We start from the raw sequence: 16,822 nt of genomic DNA on the forward strand, positions 1-16,822 counted from the left end.
ACATTTCTGGCTGTATATACATGATTTATAATAATAATTTAGTTACATAAAAGTCCATTCCTATTTTAAACACCAGATCATATGGTGGATCTGTTATAACAGATATGATGTTTTGGGAAGACTATCATTGCCACAGCACAATATACTATTTTATATTTGAAATAAGTGATATCCGAGGTAAGTATGTGGCAATAGTTGACAAATGTTGACTGTTCAATGGCTTCTACTTTAGTGAGCTTTTCCTGGGCAACCAAGTTCAAATGTTACTTTTATTTTGTGTAAACAGTTAATATTCCTAAACAAACAAACAATCTGAGAATATCCTTTAAAAGAAAAAAGAAAAAAAAAAGCTCAAGATTGCAAGCCTGATTCTGCACTCCATTATACCAGTTTTATGCTGGAATCGTAGAAAAACACTGATGTGATGAAGAGAAGCATCAGGTCCTTCATATTTATTATAAAGAAAAAAAAATTACTTTTAAGTTTACTGTAGCTACCGCTGGTTAGCCATTTTCTTCATATAATAGTTAGCATGTGACTTATATGTTCAGAGCATAGTACAGATATTAACTGGTTATACCTCACTTGTTTAAGAAAGTATGAAGACTCTGAATAAGGATAATATCGGACTTTTTAGTTCTAATGTAAGTAATCTGGCCTTACCTCAGTGTTCTCAAATCCCACAGTTTGATGCCATCACCAGTGGCTGTGGTCATGAAAAGATTGTAAGCTTCAAGCGGCTGAGTGCTAAAAGCTGATCCCTGTAACATTAGAGATTTCTTTCAGATGGCAGCACTTCAGGTGTTTAGAGATTTCATGCATTCAGTTAAAATCTACACAGACATTACCTACGTTGAGCTGAAATATAAAACTGGGGCTTTGCAACACCAGCAGGGTTCAATTTGTATGGACTTCACATTTGTTTGCCACACCCCAGATCCTTCAGGTTCTTCAGAACATGAACCTTCAAGACCACCTCTTTCAAACCCTCTTCCTGTAATGTACCCCTTGCTAACTTTAGAACTTTTTGCAGGAGGAAGTATCTGTTGTAAGCAAATCCATACTACAGTCCTTCCACGGTCTTCAGACAAAGACAGGTTGCAGCCTGACCAACAGCCCTTAATAAGGCAACAAGAACAGGGAAACAGCTACTCCCATTGGCAGGAACTGATACACTGAGCAAAGGAACTTTTAATAAAGAAGCTAAGGAAACACTTGAGGTTCCTTAGCAACAGCTCATGCTAGAAATTATGGAACACCCCACTGAGTGTGTAGTTGTTAGAGAACCCCTCTTGGCTCTCTAACTACCTTGCTAAGAATTATGGAATATATGATCAGCATACCAGCTGCTGGCAGTGAGAACAGGAATGTTTTTGCATCTCACACTGCCTTATGGAGAGGTTCAGACCATATTTTCCATTTTCCACAAAAACTTTATACATAGTAGGGGTCAGCAAACCATAAAGCTCTCTCCTCCCTGCCCCCTTACACAAGGAATTTCATGCTACCAAGCCCTTGGGTTGAATACTTTACATTCTGTCTCAGAGAAACACTGTAGATGGGTCAATTATACAAAGATGACATATGTTAGGAGATAATAATGTTCTCCACCGAAGTATAATCCACGCAAGAGTGTAACAGCCACAGAATGACAAAATATGTTTTTATATAAATGCAAAACAAGCAAAGAATATCTTAGCAATTTTCAACTTAGTTATGGTGTTTGTTTGGAGTTATAAACAGAACTTACATCAACACGCAAACAAAGAAATAGAAGAAAAAATAAAATGCAGGGATTAACCACCTCTACAGAGTTAAACCCTATCATACAGGGATAGGCCAATACCAAACAATGGACCAAATTTAGCGTTGGCATAATTTCCATTGCCTTTCAATAGAAGTTACACTCGTTCACACCAGGGCTGAATTTGGCTTCATGTCTTTAAATAATTAAATCCAGTCTAACTCCTCTCATTTGTAAACATCCATATTGACAAACCTTGGTCTTTTTTTGCTAGCTACAAATCTTGTTGCCAGGGAACTAAAAATAAACAGTGCAATCTCTCCCCCCCACCTTCCAGTTCTTGAATTGGCTGCATACAATAGAAATCTCAAGGTCATTTCCCGCAATCGGTGCTCAGCTGCCAAGAATCTTCTGTTCTTCACAAGAGCTGGCGTACAAATGGGAAATACTCCAATATTTAGTCAATGGATACCGAGCACTGCCGTAAAAGTGACCTCCAGATAGAGTAATGATGATAACTCTAGAAATACAAAATTTATTTCCCAAATGGCAAGGTTAAATGAGGCATCCAGCATTCACTTAATAGACTTGTAATTGCCTCCCCACCATCTCTTTCTTGTACAATTCTCCTTAAATTGAGGATCCCCATCTCCTGCTTCATAGGATGCTCCAGTATGCACTTTAACAATTGTCTTGGGTATTGTAACATTATTTCATCTCTCCAAACTGCAATATGGCCAAAATACATCAGCACTTCTCAACTGATAACTGGAAACAGGAAAATCTAATTCCACCCTGTCCCGCAACCCTATCCTCAAATCTTCACTAACTTCTTGTCCATTTCTGTATTCATTGCAAAATCTCCCTGGTAGCCTCCTAGGGCCTTTTCAGCATCATGTCCCTTGTGCTTCAGTCTCATCTCTTCCTATTCTCTAGACTATTCACTGAACTCATTGAATTCCACTAGTTTTAATTCCATCCTCTTTCCATTTCTAAACCTGGCTAACTGATTTTAGGTCCAAGTTCTCCTTCCTGTCCATAATTCGGGGCAGACACGAGACCTGATTTTTTCCATTGCCTTGCATCTCATGTAGTCATTTGGTAGTGTATTACACCCAATTCACACTTACTTTACACAGGTGTAAATGATTTCACAATGTGCGAGGTAGTGGAAAAATCAGACACGCCCTTTTCAAACCCTCTCTCTTCTCTATGGCTTGTTAACACCGTGTCCCTTTAAATCTAACTCCTAACTTCCTTAAACTTTTCTCTATCCTCAAATATTCTAGTGTCCCTGACACAGAATTATGATGTCCAGCCATTTGCCTAGATATTGTCATATGTACGGATGCCACCACTGCTGAATAAAGTCCTGCATATGCTGCTTATATTTGCAAACTGTAAGCCTGTGTGAAGTGTTTTCTAAAAGACACTATACAAAAATAATTTTTCATTGCATTTTTTTAAGGAAACACTAAATCCAGGTGTCTGTGTCTAATAAAAGAATGCCAGCTTACCTACCCGTAACTGGAGTTCTCTATCAGAATATATTGCTTCGATGAATGAACACTGTTAGATCTGCACAGACAAGTGCACAAGTCCAACAAGGAAGATCAATGGAGGTAATTTCATGAAGAAGCAGTAGTCACATTTTGCAAGTAAGGGAAATTTATAACATGAACTAGAATTAACTATCTTTTTTCCATATGATTTTTTTAATAAGAAGGGTTTTTTAAAACAATAGAATTTTTGTGTGTTATAATATAACAAATGAAAATCCTAGCTGAATATGTCTAAAAAGGATGCAGAATTAAACTGCACTGTAGATCATGTCATACTCAGAGCATTGGGAGGGCAGCATATTATGATTTCTAATTGAGACGTGCCTAATATGTATTGCTTACTGCACTTAGCGAGTGGTTAAAAATGACCTACTTTCACTGGCAATATTACATTTGCGCATGTTACTGTGAACTGCGTTTTTCATGTGTTTGTTCCACTCGGTATAACTGACAGTACAGTCCCCATGAGACTATAGGGCCCATTGACTACAGAGGGCCTATTCACATACTTAAAGTTACACCTGTGCATAAGAACTTTGTTGAATCGGGGCCAAAATGCTGAATATTCCACAGCACATGTTAAATGTTGCACATAACAGCATGTCAAAAACTGATGTGTAAAACAGGGAGCACAGGGAAATTATCTGACCGTGTATTATTGAAAGCACTTTTATGTGGTTACCAGCTTAGTCCCACCTAGTAACTAGGAATAAGGCCAAAAATGGGAATGCATAGATAAGTGCTTTATTTGCATGCTGAGAAATACATTTGAAATAATGTCTCCTCATTCATGCTTACTTTCCACATGCATACCATGCCTTGCTAATCCTCTGCTCATGAGTGTAAGGGAGCAGAAGAGGCTTGAACGTTACTTCTAGGTGTAGAGGACTAAAGCCAGGCCCTGATCCATTACCCACTAACTTCAATCAGTACTGAAGCAGGTCACTAGTGCTTAATTTAGAAGGTTGCTAACCAACAGAGGAGTGAAGTTCTGGAATAAACTTCTAATAGAAGCAATGGTGACAAATAACCTAACTAGTTTTAAGACAGAGTTTGATAAATTTATGAATGGAATTATATGATGGGGTTGCCTGCAGTAGAAAGGAACTGGATTTGGTGACCAAGGAGGTCCCTTCCAGTTTCATGTTCTATACTCCTAACTGTAATTGAGCTCATATCTAGCTTTTACTTGTGCTTGCTATTCATCTTGCAAATTCTCATGCAACATCCAAAGTATAAATACTTTCATTCTCTGTACAACAATAATTTTTAAAAAATGAAAGAATGGAATATGTGTTAAAAAAACAAGATATAATTAAACTCTAAAGACTACAGGCCATCCATCCTTACACATTTCTGACATTTATTTTCAGTTCTAAAACTTCTGTTCATCATTTATTGCTCCAGTAAACAGTCACAATGCACAATATGATATACATGCAGAATATTTTTGCTGAATACTATTCAAATCATGCTTATATCTTCATTTCTGGCATTCTACAAAGTGCTGTACAAGTTCACTTTACCTTGTGCAATGATTTTATTCGACCAGGCAAGCAAACTAGTTTAAGATTATTTAACAAATCTTTATAATAGTGACTTCCCAGTCAATTCTATTATTTTAGCTACATTCTTCTTGTTTCAAAGTAGCAGCCGTGTTAGTCTGCATTCGCAAAAAGAACAGGAGTACTTGTGGCACCTTAGAGACTAACAAATTTATTTAAGCATAAGCTTTCGTGAGCTACAGCTCACTTCATCGGATGCATTTGGTGGAAAAAACAGAGGAGAGATTTATATACACACACACAGAGAACATGAAACAATGGGTTTATCATACACACTGTAAGGAGAGTGATCACTTAAGATAAGCCATCACCAACAGCAGGGGGGGGGAAGGAGGAAAACCTTTCATGGTGACAAGCAGGTAGGCTAATTCCAGCAGTTAACAAGAATATCAGAGGAACAGTGGGGGGTGGGGTGGGAGGGAGAAATACCATGGGGAAATAGTTTTACTTTGTGTAATGACTCATCCATTCCCAGTCTCTATTCAAGCCTAAGTTAATTGTATCCAGTTTGCAAATTAATTCCAATTCAGCAGTCTCTCGTTGGAGTCTGTTTTTGAAGTTTTTTTGTTGAAGGATAGCCACTCTTAGGTCTGTGATCGAGTGACCAGAGAGATTGAAGTGTTCTCCAACTGGTTTTTGAATGTTATAATTCTTGACGTCTGATTTGTGTCCATTCATTCTTTTACGTAGAGACTGTCCAGTTTGGCCAATGTACATGGCAGAGGGGCATTGCTGGCACATGATGGCATATATCACATTGGTAGATGCGCAGGTGAACGAGCCTCTGATAGTGTGGCTGATGTGATTAGGCCCTATGATGGTATCCCCTGAATAGATATGTGGACAGAGTTGGCAACGGGCTTTGTTGCAAGGATAGGTTCCTGGGTTAGTGGTTCTGTTGTGTGGTGTGTGGTTGCTGGTGAGTATTTGCTTCAGATTGGGGGGCTGTCTGTAAGCAAGGACTGGTCTGTTTCCCAAGATCTGTGAGAGTGATGGCTCGTCCTTCAGGATAGGTTGTAGATCCTTGATGATGCGTTGGAGAGGTTTTAGTTGGGGGCTGAAGGTGATGGCTAGTGGCGTTCTGTTCTTTTCTTTGTTGGGCCTGTCCTGTAGTAGGTGACTTCTGGGTACTCTTCTGGCTCTGTCAATCTGTTTCTTCACTTCAGCAGGTGGGTATTGTAGTTGTAGGAATGCACGATAGAGATCTTGTAGGTGTTTGTCTCTGTCTGAGGGGTTGGAGCAAATGCGGTTATATCGTAGCGCTTGGCTGTAGACAATGGATCGAGTGGTATGATCTGGATGAAAGCTAGAGGCATGTAGGTAGGAATAGTGGTCAGTAGGTTTCCGATATAGGGTGGTGTTTATGTGACCATCGCTTATTAGCACCGTAGTGTCCAGGAAGTGGATCTCTTGTGTGGACTGGTCCAGGCTGAGGTTGATGGTGGGATGGAAATTGTTGAAATCATGGTGGAATTCCTCAAGAGCTTCTTTTCCATGGGTCCAGATGATGAAGATGTCATCAATGTAGCGCAAGTAGAGTAGGGGCATTAGGGGACGAAAGCTGAGGAAGCGTTGTTCTAAGTCAGCCATAAAAATGTTGGCATACTGTGGGGCCATGCGGGTACCCATCGCAGTGCCGCTGATTTGAAGGTATACATTGTCACCAAATGTGAAATAGTTATGGGTCAGGACAAAGTCACAAAGTTCACCCACCAGATTAGCCGTGACATTAATCGGGGATATTGTTCCCGACGGCTTGTAGTCCATCTTTGTGTGGAATGTTGGTGTAGAGGGCTTCTACATCCATAGTGGCTAGGATGGTGTTTTTAGAAATATCACCAATGGATTGTAGTTTCCTTAGGAAGTCAGTGGTGTCTCGAAGATAGCTGGGAGTGCTGGTAACGTAGGGCCTGAGGAGGGAGTCTACATAGCCAGACAATCCTGCTGTCAGGGTGCCAATGCCTGAGATGATGGGGCGGCCAGGATTTCCAGGTTTATGGATCTTGGGTAGCAGATAGAATACCCCAGGTCGGGGTTCTAGGGGTGTGTCTGTGCGAATTTGTTCTTGTGCTTTTTCAGGGAGTTTCTTGAGCAAATGCTGTAGTTTCTTTTGGTAGCTCTCAGTGGGATCAGAGGGTCATGGCTTGTAGAAAGTGGTGTTGGAGAGCTGCCTAGTAGCCTCTTGTTCATATTCCGACCTATTCATGACGACGACAGCACCTTCTTTGACAGCCTTTGTGATTATGATGTCAGAGTTGTTTCTGAGGCTGTGGATGGCATTGTGTTCTGCACGGCTGAGGTTATGGGGCAAGTGATGCTGCTTTTCCACAATTTCAGCCCGTGCATGTCGGCGGAAGCACTCTATATAGAAGTCCAGTCTGCTGTTTCGACCTTCAGGAGGAGTCCACCCAGAATCCTTCTTTTTGTAGGGTTGGTAGGAAGGTTTCTGTGGGTTAGTATGTTGGTCAGAGGTGTGTTGGAAATATTCCTTGAGTCGGAGATGTCGAAAATAGGATTCTAGGTCACCACAGAACTGCATCATGTTCGTGGGGGTGGAAGGGCAAAAGGAGAAGCCCCAAGATAGGACAGATTCTTCTGCTGGGTTAAGAGTATAGTTGGATAGATTAACAATATTGCTGGGTGGGTTACGGGAACCATTGTTGTGGCCCCTTGTGGCATGTAGTAGTTTAGATACCTTAGTGTCCTTTTTCTTTTGTAGAGAAGCAAAGTGTGTGTTCTAAATGGCTTGTCTAGTTTTATGTCTAGTTTAGACATTGTAAAGTCCAGCCACGAGGAAGTTTGTGTGGAAGGTTGGTTCTTTATGAGAGTATCCAGTTTTGAGAGCTCATTCTTAATCTTTTCCTCTTTGCTGTAGAGGATGTTGATCAGGTGGTTCCGCAGTTTCTTTGAGAGTGTGTTGCACAAGCTGTCAGCATAGTCTGTGTGGTATGTAAATTGATGTAGAAGCCCTCTACACCAACATTCCACACAAAGACGGACTACAAGCTGTCAGGAACAATATCCCCGATATTGTCACGGCTAACCTGGTGGCTGAACTTTGTGACTTTGTCCTCACCAATAACTATTTCACATTTGGGGACAATGTATACCTTCAAATCAGCGGCACTGCAAAGGGTACGCGCATGGCCCCACAGTATGCCAACATTTTTATGGCTGACTTAGAACAACGCTTCCTCAGCTCTCATCCCCTAATGCCGCTACTCTACTTGCGCTACATTGATGACATCTTCATCATCTGGACCCATGGAAAAGAAGCCCTTGAGGAATTCCACCATGATTTCAACAATTTCCATTCCACCATCAACCTCAGCCTGGATCAGTCCACACAAGAGATCCACTTCCTGGACACTACGGTGCTAATACGCGATAGTCACAAACACCGCCCTATATCGGAAACCTACTGACCACTATTCCTACCTACATGCCTCTAGCTTTCATCCAGATCATACCACACGATCCATTGTCTACAGCCAAGCTCTACGATATAACAGCATTTGCTCCAACCCCTCAGACAGAGACAAACACCTACAAGATCTCTATCAAGCATTCTTACAACTACAATACCCACCTGCTGAAGTGAAGAAACAGATTGACAGAACCAGAAGAGTACCCAAAGTCACCTACTACAGGACAGGCCCAACAAAGAAAAGAACAGAACGCCACTAGCCATCACCTTCAGCCCCCAACTAGAACCTTTCCAAAGCATCGTCAAGGATCTACAACCTATCCTGAAGGACGACCCATCACTCTCACAGATCTTGGGAGACAGGCCAGTCCTTGCTTACAGACAGCCCCACAACCTGAAGCAAATACTCACCAGCAACCACACACCACACAACAGAACCACCAACCAAGGAACCTATCCTTGCAACAAAGCCCGTTGCCAACTCTGTCCACATCTCTCTGCAGGGGACACTATCATAGGGCCTAATCACATCAACCACACTATCAGAGGCTCGTTCACCTGCGCATCTACCAATGTGATATATGCCATCATGTGCCAGCAATGCCCCTCTGCCATGTACATTGGCCAAACTGGACAGTCTCTACGTAAAAGAATGAATGGACACAATTCAGACGTCAAGAATTATAACATTCAAAAACCAGTTGGAGAACACTTCAATCTCTCCAGTCACTTGATTACAGACCTAAGAGTGGCTATACTTCAACAAAAAAGCTTCAAAAACAGACTCCAACAAGAGACTGCTGAATTGGAATTAATTTGCAAACTGGATACAATTAACTTAGGCTTGAATAGAGACTGGGAATGGATGAGTCATTACACAAAGTAAAACTATTTCCCCATGTTATTTCCCCCCCCCACCACACCCCCCACTGTTCCTCAGATATTCTTGTTAACTGCTGGAAATAGCCTACCTTGCTTGTCCCAATGAATGGTTTTCCTCCTTTCCGCCCCCTGCTGCTGGTGATGGCTCATCTTAAGTGATCACTCTCCTTACAGTGTGTATGATAAAACCCATTGTTTCATGTTCTCTCTGTGTGTGGGTGTGTGTGTGTGTGTATATAAATCTCCCCACTGTATTTTCCACCAAATGCATCCGATGAAGTGAGCTGTAGCTCACGAAAGCTTATGCTCAAACAAATTTGTTAGTCTCTAAGGTGCCACAAGTACTCCTTTTCATTCTTCTTGTTATACTTGAATACCCATTCCAGAGAATATATTCCATGTTATTCAACATAACCACTGTGTCTATACATTCTGATTTTCACAGTTTGTAGACTCCCGGCTGGGGGGGCTCGCGGAAGAGGGGCCCAAGAAAAATGTCCGGAGGGCCAGGGGTGAGGGGTGGGCGGGGAACGCCCTCTCTCAGGGCTCGCCGTAGGAAAGCGAGAGAATCGGGTGACAAGGCGGCCTTCATCTCCTGTAGTACGTGCCTAGGGGTTGGAAGGGTGGAAAGCCCCATGTGTCGTCCGAGTGCGTGGGGCTCCACCCAATCTCCCCGTCGTAGTCCAGGTGGTCTCCGACTCTGGTGGTTTCTGCCAGGACCAACCTCCGACACACTGAGGGAGACTCCGCCACCTGCACACGGAGATCGAGGTTCTGTAGCAGGGGCTCCCTGAGGAGGTCCGCTCCCTCGGTGGCCATAAATTACCTAGTTGCCGAAAAAAACTTCCAGGTCCGGAGGAGGTCCTGGTAGAAGACCGGCAGCTCAGATAGGTCTCGCGGAAGGCTTCTCGGATGGAGAAAAAAGAGCTGCCGGTCATATCGGAGGCGGCGGAGGAAGGCGTGTGCCAACATGCTCCACGCCAGAATACCTGCACCGTAAAAGAGCCTCTGCAGGGCCTGGAGGCAGAAGGCATCGACCTGGCTGCCCAAGCAAACCTGGCCCTGTCCTCCCTCCTCCAGGGGAAGACTCAAAGCCCCTGCAGAGACCCAGTGCAGCCCCGACCAGAAGAACTCCAGAGCCATCCTCTGGAGCCTGGCCAGGATTATCAGGGCCGGGCTCAAGGTGTTGAGTCGGTGCCAGAGCATGGACAGGACCAACTGGTTCAACACCAGCGCCCTCCCTCGCAGGGAGAGACACTGGAACAGTCCTGTCCATCTCTGCAGCCGCTCACCCACCCTGGCCTCCAAATCCTGCCAGTTCTCCGGCAGAGAAGGATGCGTGGTGGATAAACGCCAAGATAGAGCAGCGGACCCGCGCTCCACCGGATGGCTTAAAGCGCGGGTGGGAGGGAACTCGCCTGCCACCCGTCCCTGACCACCAGGCCAGAGCTCTTTACCCAGATGACCCAGGTGGAGGAGGCCACCGAGTAAACAGCCTGGCAGGCCTCCATCCGCACCAGGTCATCCAGGTCGTGGACCACGAGGAACACGTCATCGGCGTACACCGACAGGACCAGCTGCAGCTCCAGCTCCCGAAGCGCCAACCTCCGACGGAGAAAGGGCTTGATCGTCAGAGCATACAGCTGGCCCGAGAGGGGGCACCCCTGTCGTACTCCCTGCCCGGAGCCGACCAGGTCAGCCAGGGTCCAGTTGAGCCTGACCAGACACTCCGCGTTGGCGTACAACACCTGGAGAAAGCCCACAAACTGGGGCCCAAAGCCGAACGCCTGCAGGGTGCCCAGGAGATATCCGTGGTCCACCCTGTCGAACACCTTCTCCTAGTCCAGGGACAGGAGGGCGAACAACAGACCATCCCTATGCCCCAGCTCCAAGAGGTCCCGGACCAAATACAAGTTGTCAAAGATGGTCCGGCTGGGACGGTGTAGGTCTGGTCGGGATGGACCACGTCCGCCAGCATGGACCCCAGCCGCAGCGAGATGGCCTTCGCTACGACCTTGTAGTCTGTGTAGAGGAATGAGACGGGATCAAAATTCCGTAAGTCGCGGAGGTCCCCCTTTTTCGGCAATAAGGCGAGCACAGCTCGCCTGCACAAGAGAGGGAGGACCCCGCTTTGCAAGGACTCAGCCCAGATGATGACAAGATCCGGGCCGAGGACGTCCCAGAACACGCGGTAGAACTCCACGGTCAGCCCATCCATGCCCAGAGATTTATTAGTGGGCATGCAATGGAGGGCTTCCGAGAACTCGGCCAGAGAGAGAGGTAGCTCCAGCCGGTCTCAGTCGCCCGTGCTGACCGTTGGGAGTTCGGTCCAGAGCACCCTGCGGGCATCGGCATCGGTCAGATCTAGGGACAAAAGGTTAGCGTACAAGGCCCTGGCCCTTCCATGCATCTCCTCCGGATCTGTGAGGGGAGTACCATGTAGCAGGGTGGTTACCCGCTCCTGCCCTGGGGAGCTTAAAAGCCAGCCCTGGGAGAGAGCCATGGCTGAGGGGCAAGAAAAGCTAGGCTGATTGGGGAAATGGCTGCAGCTGTGCCATGCCCCAATCAGGCCGCAGCTGGGCTGCTAGGCTGAAGCTTAGCCAATCTCTCTCTGTGTTCAGAGAGGGAAGGGCCTGGCTGCAGGGACCTGAGGGAATACCTAGATTGGAGCAGGGCTAAGGAGGAAATGCCAGGGGAGCTCTGGCCTGGAAACACCCAGGCTGTGAGGCCTAGATTAGGGCTTATTAGATACTGGGGTTGCAAGGGGGCAGCCCATGGGTAGACAGAGGCAGCAGGTCCAAACCCCTTTGCCTGTGATGAGTGGCTGATACACTTCAGTCTGCCCCAGGGAGCAGGGCTAAGTGATGACTGGCAGTAGCCAAGACTGAGGTGAGATGGCGGTTCCCTGGGGAGGGGAGACCCTCAGGGATTGTTGGGGTTCATTGCCAGGGGGCAACACCCCAGTGGAAGGAGGCACCGGGTCCTAGGAGGGTCTGGGGCCAGCGGTAAGGTGGATCACCAGACAGCAGAGGATGCTTCAGGGGCTGATGAGCTAATTCCAAGGATAACCAGCAGGAGGTGCCATCGGGTGAGTCTGGCTCTATTACAGGCTTCTTAAAAGAATTAAGACATAATGAATTTGCTCAACCTTTTGAGACTAACTTTTCAAGTGCAAGTTAAATGATTTTGAAATATTACAAGAAGAGAATAGGTAAGAAAGGTAGCACATGACAGTATGTGTTACCAATTTGGGGCATCATTCATTCTTTCTATCCTGACAGCCAAATTGCCCTAATAATCTCCCTCCTCTACAACTGTAATCTGCTCTACTCAGGTCTTTTTAAATGCTAAATTCACTCCACTCCAGTCTATTTATATTGCTGTTGCTAAATAAAGTTTGGCCCCAAGTAAGGCACGGATCTAAATGATCCCTATTTTGTTCACTGCATTGAATGGTGTGAAATTTACATGGACACTGTCCAATGCTTCACTTGGAACAAGTACCTCAAGAATAATAATAGTAATAGAATACCCACTTTGTGACAGGGTACCTGCCTCACACTGGGCTCTAAGCGGTTAACAGAGCCCTAGGGAGGCTGCACAGGAGGCAGCCAATCAGAGAAGGGCTGAAGGGAGCAGCCAGTCAGGGCCAAGCAGGCCCATATAAAAAGGGAGCAGCAAGGCAGTTCTCTGCTAGGAGCTGAGAGAACTGTCTGCATCCTGGACAGAGCAAGGCTGCGAGCAGGGACCGGGGGAGCAAGACATTTCCTGGCTTCCTGCTGGGGTTTGCAGGCTGAGGCCCTGAGGCAAGGGTGAAAAGGATGCTGGGGCCACGAGGAAGTGGCCAGACAATTTGTTGCAGCAGCCACTAAGGGAAGTAGCTGAACAGCAGACTGCATTTCCCCCGGAAGGAGGGAGCACAGGGTGTGGCATGGCCGGAAGGTTGTGTGGGTGAAGAGGAAACCACAACCCTTGGAGAGATGTGGGTCCTAGAGCAGGAGTGATGGTGCCAAGGCAGAGGGCACACTAACATGTAGAGCTAATTTCCAAGATAGCCGGCAGGAGGTGCCAGAGTGGTGAGTGAACCCCATTACACAGTTTTTATACAGCACTTTTCATCAGTAAATCTCAAGGAGCTTTACAAAGGAAGTCTGTATCATTATCCCAATTTTAGAGATGGGGAAACAAATATTTGGAGAGGTGAAGTGACTTGCCCAAGGTCACCCAGCAGGCCAGTGACAGAGCCAGAAATAGAACCCAAATGTCCTGAATCCCAGTACAATGCTCTATCTAATAAGCCACACTATTCTCCTGATGACTATGCAAAAGAGTTATTTGAATCTGCAGTGTGGCCCTTAGGAGAAGGCAAAACCAGGAGATTTCAAACTGCTACTGCTGCTTTTTCTTGCTTGCAGGCAAGGAGCTTCGGAGAACAGCTGATGGGTATAGCCTATTGCTCTCTGCACATCGGTCCTCATTTCCTGTAAGCTCATAATAAAGAGGGCTCCCCTCAATAGACAGTATTACTAGACATACCCGACAACCTTCTGAAAGAGACAAAAGGTTGATTTGTGTACTCAGCAATTTTCAGGCAGAAAGGAACATTAGTTTACTTAGACAACAACCTGCAACTCACTTCACTCAAGAGGGCCACTATTTCTGAGCTAGATACAATTTAATTTAGTCAGCTAGAACCTAAGGGCTCTGTATATCAAGCTCTGAATAGCTGCTCATCTACTGGATCAGAATCATAAAAGTAATGTGATGCGTCTACATAAAAATAAATAAGCAAACATGCCCATGGTAGTAGGCACGCTACCAAAAAAACTTCTTTAGTGATTTTCTGGTCCCTACTATTTGCCCGAGTGCAGGATTGCTCTCTTATAAGAACTTTTCCCTAATATATACACATCGATAACTAAATGGTTGACTTCATGACTTTTTCCACTGAGTGGTTTAGTTTTAAGTATTAATGTATTTTATAAAAAGAAAAGGAGTACTTGTGGCACCTTAGAGACTAACAAATTTATTAGAGCATAAGCTTTCGTGAGCTACAGTTCACTTCATTGGATGCACTGAACTCGTGAACTGTAGCTCACGAAAGCTTATGCTCTAATAAATTTGTTAGTCTCTAAGGTGCCACAAGTACTCCTTTTCTTTTTGCGAATACAGACTAACACGGCTGCTACTCTGAAACCAATGTATTTTATGTAACTGAAAAAGTTGATTTAGAAGCTTACGTTACAATTTTCCATAAAACAAGCTGTTTTCTTTGCTATACCACAATCTGTCTTTGTGCCCCTAATTTTTCTCCCAAATAAATACTTGTCCACAGCTTTAAAGTGTTCTCTGCTGAAGTAACCTGAAGTCACTCAGCTGACAGGGCAAAAAGAGAAGCCAGAAAAAGTCTAAGCATGTATGCGTTACAAATAATACTGAAGGAGTTTAGCACAGTTAAGGGTTTTACCAGACCACATCTCCAGATAATCACAAAAAGTTATGTGAAAGTAGCACTGAGGAACTATTTTAAACCCACAGAATCAATGACATTCAGAAATGAGGATGAAAAGCCATCCTTAATCTACCCCAATGCGCTAGATATTGCAGCATGTACAGTATAAAGCTCACACATCATTTAACTCAACCTTCCAATAATAGGGAGGATTATGCATGAGTTTTCTTTAATCCACTTACTTATGTGGGTTTAAATAAGATGTCATGACACTGATAAAAAAATAAAAATAAACCATAATTTGTTGATTCTCAGTATAACTGAGTTTACTTCAGAGTCCAGTTTTCATACATCTAGGGACTGCTGACATAAGAAGTCAGTTTCTCTATCAAGTCTGACTACAAAATATTTTTTTGTAGATTCAGCTGTAAGATTCAGATTCTCCTTAAGACTTTGGCTGCTATCTTCAAGCATGAGCACCGTGATCAAAAGCACTGTAAACGATTTTCAATAATTTCCTAAAATAAGTAATTTAGGGTCAGAATCATTCCCTTCTGACAAATCCCCCTTCACAGCAAAAGATACCCTGAAAGTTCCATATATTTCTAAAAAATCATCCAGTAAGGGGTATGGGCAGAATTGGCTGCCCATGGAGTGAGCAATGAGTGTTTCCTTACAGGACCACAACTGACCTAAACTCCATAGAGAGATCCTGCAAATCTGAGGGCTGGAAAAAGGTCTGAAAAACATTTACAGGGTGGGATGGGTCCCTCCACATTAACCCATGGTATAGCTCTTTGCCTCAAATACCCTTTCCATGGGGGCTTGCCAGCAAAGAATATGAATCCATGAGAGTGATTTTTTTTCCTGCTGATGCTTCCATGCAAGTTTGCCAGGTTATGATGATCCAATGTATCTTAGTCATGCCACACCTAAGCATCACACCGACTCATTGAAACACTCCAAAAATTGTAGACCCCAAATGTTGAGTTACGGTGGAAGAATCTCACTGATTCAGTGCTTCTGTGATAATTTATCAATACTATATGGACCTGGTGATTGGGATGTTTAAGTCAAGTCAATAGAGAGCTGCCTGGGAAAACCGAATAAGCCACTCCTCAGCACACATTTGAAATTTGCTAAGGGACAATCCATTGGCTCTAAAGACCCTGCACGAATTCCAGCTGAGCCTACAGGACTAGTTTTGACCAGAAGGGTCAAAGACTGGGAATACAGAAGAAGTATAGCAAGGTTAAAAAGGAAACTCTCTCTCAAGAAAGGTAATAGTAGGCTGAGACAAAGGACCTTGATGGGAGTGTCTGAAGAAGCTAGGCCTATCTAGGTCAAGACCAGGGCATGTTGGGACTTTAGGTTAGACAGAGATCCATATAGACTTTGTAGTTTTAAAAACCTTTTTCCTCAAAGCTTTGTTCCACCTGCAAAATAAACAATAGTTTGCTTGTAAGGAGACTGTTTTGTCACAATACAACCGCATTTGCTCCAACCCTTCAGACAGAGACGAAAACCTACAAGATCTCTATCAAGCATTCTTACAACTACAATACCCACCTGCTGAAGTGAAGAAACAGATTGACAGAGCCAGAAGAGTACCCAGAAGTCACCTACTACAGGACAGGCCCAACAAAGAAAACAACAGAACGCCACTAGCCATCACCTTCAGCCCCCAACTAAAACCTCTCCAACGCATCATCAAGGATCTACAACCTATCCTGAAGGACGACCCATCACTCTCACAGATCTTGGGAGACAGGCCAGTCCTTGCTTACAGACAGCCCCACAACCTGAAGCAAATATTCACCAGCAACCACACACCACACAACAGAATCACTAACCAAGGAACCTATCCTTGCAACAAAGCCTGTTGCCAACTCTGTACACACATCTCTTCAGGGGATACCATCATAGGGCCTAATCACATCATCCACACTATCAAAGGCATGTTCACCTACACATCTACCAATGTGATATATGCCTTCATGTGCCAGCAATGCCCCTCTGCCATGTACATTGGTCAAACTGGACAGTCTCTACGTAAAAGAATAAAATGGACACAAATCAGACGTCAAGAATTATAACATTCGAAAACCAGTTGGAGAACACTTCAATCTCTCTGGTCACTCGATTACAGATCTAAGAGTGGCAATTCTTCAACAAAAAACTTCAAAAACA

General features: G+C 44.5%; 1 protein-coding gene across 2 annotated transcripts in view; it reads right to left on the bottom strand.

Annotated features, from left to right (window-relative positions):
- WDR27 (WD repeat domain 27) overlaps nt 1-16,822 on the bottom strand; it is a 231,932-nt gene that overhangs the window by 112,690 nt on the left and 102,420 nt on the right. For both annotated transcript variants that reach the window (XM_043511323.1, XM_043511324.1), the window contains one exon: nt 664-761. In XM_043511323.1, coding sequence (XP_043367258.1) covers nt 664-761 — 98 coding nt within the window. The remainder of the gene's footprint in view (nt 1-663; nt 762-16,822) is intronic.

The sequence above is a fragment of the Dermochelys coriacea genome, chromosome 3, assembly GCF_009764565.3.
Source record: "Dermochelys coriacea isolate rDerCor1 chromosome 3, rDerCor1.pri.v4, whole genome shotgun sequence".
In the NCBI taxonomy this organism is placed as follows: domain Eukaryota; kingdom Metazoa; phylum Chordata; order Testudines; family Dermochelyidae; genus Dermochelys; species Dermochelys coriacea.